We start from the raw sequence: 3,148 nt of genomic DNA, 5'->3' as shown, positions 1-3,148 counted from the left end.
TATTATTTTAAGCAATGATCATTCATAAAAAAAGAGGCCAATATATGTAGTTATCGACCCAAAGCTCGTGCGCAAAGCCGTAATTAGTGCCAAAGGTTTTCTGTTTTGTTTTGTTTTTTACAGGGGATTAAACGGAGCGTGTTTTGGACACAAAGTCGATGCGTAACATCCAGTGTTTACATTAGCGCACTTTGGAGATGTGGCTTCACACACAGATTTCCCAAATGAAGATCAAACTGGAGCCATAAGGCTTCACCATTTCAAGTATGAATAATTTAAGAGCTCACTTTAAACAAGGACCGTGTGTTTTACCACAGTTTGGACCGGAGGGAGTGTATCCTTCGGCCCGGTCTCAGTGGTTCTACAGCGGGGCGGGGGGGCCGCCGGGAAGGGGGTTAGTGGATGAGCGGGTTCGGAGCAGAGCCCTGGTTCTGGTGTGTGTTGAAATAGTCACTGAGGCCCGCGGACAGTCCCCCCGCGGACAGCCCCCCCGCGGACAATCCTCCCGCGGACAGTCCCGTGGAGAAAGCAGCGGGCAGCGGCCCTGACAAAGCGGGCCGCAGAGAGTCACAGAGCGTCGGGGCGGACACCGGAGGAGCGGTGTGCGCTTGCGGGGATCCGGCCGTGGACACACGGCTCAGAGACACGGCACCGGGCCCGGAGCTCGTGGACGCGTGTGGCATGTGCGGGAAGAAGTAGCTGGTCTGCCCCGCGAGGAGGCACGGGTTCAGAGGGTACGATGAGGAGCACGAGGCCGCGAGCGCAGCCGCCGTGAGGTGATGCGTGGCGTACGGGAGTTCCGGGCACGACGTGGGGAAAGGCGACGAGCTAGGAGCGAGCATCCCTCCATAGGACACGGCGTGGTGCGCGTGGTAACCGGATGACGAGCTGTTGTAGCCAAAGGCGTGCCCGGCCGCGGTGGCGCGCAGGAACGGTGACACGGGCCAGTATAGCGAGCCTGCGCGCTCCATGAACGTGAGCCCCGACGTGAGCCTCGCGCCCCGCTTGAAGGCCAGCTTGGCTCGGGACGTTGTGGAACGGCGGCGCAGCTTCCCCGTCGTACCTCCGATGAACACGTCGTCACTGCTCGGGTCCAACATCCAGTAGTTCCCCTTCCCGGGGTCGTCGTAGTGGCGCGGCACTTTCACGAAGCACTTGTTGAGGCTCAGGTTGTGGCGGATGGAGTTCTGCCAGCCCTGCTTGTTCTCGCGATAGTACGGGAAGTTCTTCATGATGAACTCGTAGATGCCGTTGAGCGTGAGGCGCTTCTCGGGGCTCTGGCGGATGGCCATCATGATGAGCGCGTTGTAACTAAACGGAGGCTTCTCGTACTTGCCCTTCTTCTCGTCCTCCTTCTTCTCGTCCTTCTCGTCCTTGTCCTCGGCCTTGTCGCGGGCCTCGGGCTTCAGTTCCAGCTCTCCCGGGGGCGCAGCGGGCTGCGGCGCGGCTCTCCCCGGACTCTGCTCCCGGCCCTGTTCCCGTACTTGATCCCGCACTTGGTCCCGTACTTGGTCCCGCACCTGGTCTCGGATCGGGTCCCTGTCGCTGAGCGCGGCCTCGGGCAGCAGGGAGTTGATGGAGAACGAGGACTTTTGCAGCATCTTGAGCTCTCGGTCCCGCATTACGGACGGCGGCACGGGGCGCGGGGACGGAGTGAAGTCCGGCTCTGGTTCATGTTGGCTTTGGGGCCGCGCTCCCGGGCCGCGCGCACACGCACAGAGGCCGGGGCCGGGAGCGCGCAGCCAACCACAGCGCGAGGCGGGGTCACGTGGGAGAGGTACCGCAGCCAATCGATGTCCGCTCTCAGGCGCACGCACGCGTATACGGGCGCACGCGCAGCAGCGGTTTGTTTCACCGCGAGACAAAACTGCAGCAGGTTCAGAGCAAAGCAAAGCGCGGCGAGGGAAAACTCCGAGACCGCGAGCGTAAACAGACACGCGCGAGCAGAAGGCGCGTGGTAAACATTTAAAAACATTATGTTCCGACGCACGCGGACAAATCCAAACCCGCGTGGACTCCGCTGTGCACGAGGAAGAAACACGAACAGGCTCAAACATGCGCGTAACATTTCATTCAAATCAATGAGAAAACAAGTCCAGCACAGAAAACAGATGAAGGCGCTTTATGAACGTGGAGGTGAAAATAAACGGGTCTTTGCGTGATTTGCTCTGGACACGTCGCAGAGTGGGTGTTACACGTGTGAATCAAACACTACGCTCGTGCTATTATTTACACGGCTCTGATTTTTATTACTTTTATTGATTTTTCCCTCAAATCAACAGCTCCCAGATTTAAACGCGTTTATAATCATGGTGCTATGGGTGCTGCAGATTGTAGTGCTTTGTAAACTAAGAAATAGCCCAAAATATCTTATGCTTGATTATATATGATAACAAACTTAAATCTTAAACGAAGTCAATCATTTTGCACAAAAAATTGTTAATAGAAATAAACGAAAAATGGAAATGTGGAGATATTTTGCTAAATGCGGCCGTGGCCGTGGCGTGGAGACCTTATGGCACGGATGAGACGCGCCGGGTCTGTGCAGCTGTGACAGTGTGAACCGGAGACACAGCGCAGCTGAGACCAGAGCGCAGATCTATAACGGCTTTGGAAAACACGAGGAGACTTTACTAAGACAGAATGCAAAAGATGCGCCACAGTCTAGTGATTTCTGGCACTTGTCTTTAGCCTTATTCTGTGCTTCATTTCAATAAACGCCTTTTAATTCAAAGCCCAGATACCCCCACACATAAATATGTAATTCTAATGTATTATATTGTACTTATTTCTTATTTAATAAATAAATAATAAAAAAAACACTCCGTTATGGAGTGTAATCTTTTGGACATTTACGTACACGCACACACACCAACAATAAATTAGTTTTAAATCCCTCTGTTTTCAAAAGCCTTACTTTTATCAAGTTATAATATAATTGCCTGTTACTCATTTCTTTAGGTGAATTGTACTCTGGTTAATTCTGTCAATAGTTCCAGCCTTTGCTTTTATTCACTTTACTCCTCTTTTTCCTCGGTGGGGCTGAAGGTCCGTCTGACGCATGCGCGCTGTGGGTCGCTCCGTGTTTACGTCCCGCACCGAAGCTGTTTACATCCCGCGCGACACAAATAAACACCGGGGCGCGCGC

At 53.8% G+C, this 3,148-nt stretch overlaps 1 protein-coding gene across 1 annotated transcript; it reads right to left on the bottom strand.

Moving 5' to 3' along the window:
- Positions 1-395: 395 nt before the first annotated feature.
- Positions 396-1,622, bottom strand: foxg1a (forkhead box G1a). The gene is made up of 2 exons (XM_055160157.1): positions 1,521-1,622; positions 396-1,472 (listed from the first exon to the last, which is right to left on the bottom strand). The coding sequence occupies exons 1-2, from the start codon at positions 1,620-1,622 to the stop codon at positions 396-398; spliced, it is 1,179 nt and encodes a 392-aa protein (XP_055016132.1).
- Positions 1,623-3,148: the final 1,526 nt, after the last annotated feature.

The sequence above is a fragment of the Boleophthalmus pectinirostris genome, unplaced genomic scaffold (assembly GCF_026225935.1).
Source record: "Boleophthalmus pectinirostris isolate CB_2022bp ecotype Guang Dong unplaced genomic scaffold, ASM2622593v1 HiC_scaffold_10, whole genome shotgun sequence".
Lineage (NCBI taxonomy): Eukaryota > Metazoa > Chordata > Actinopteri > Gobiiformes > Gobiidae > Boleophthalmus > Boleophthalmus pectinirostris.
Note: the sequence above shows the minus strand (reverse complement) of the source record. Positions and strands in the feature narration are given on the sequence as shown.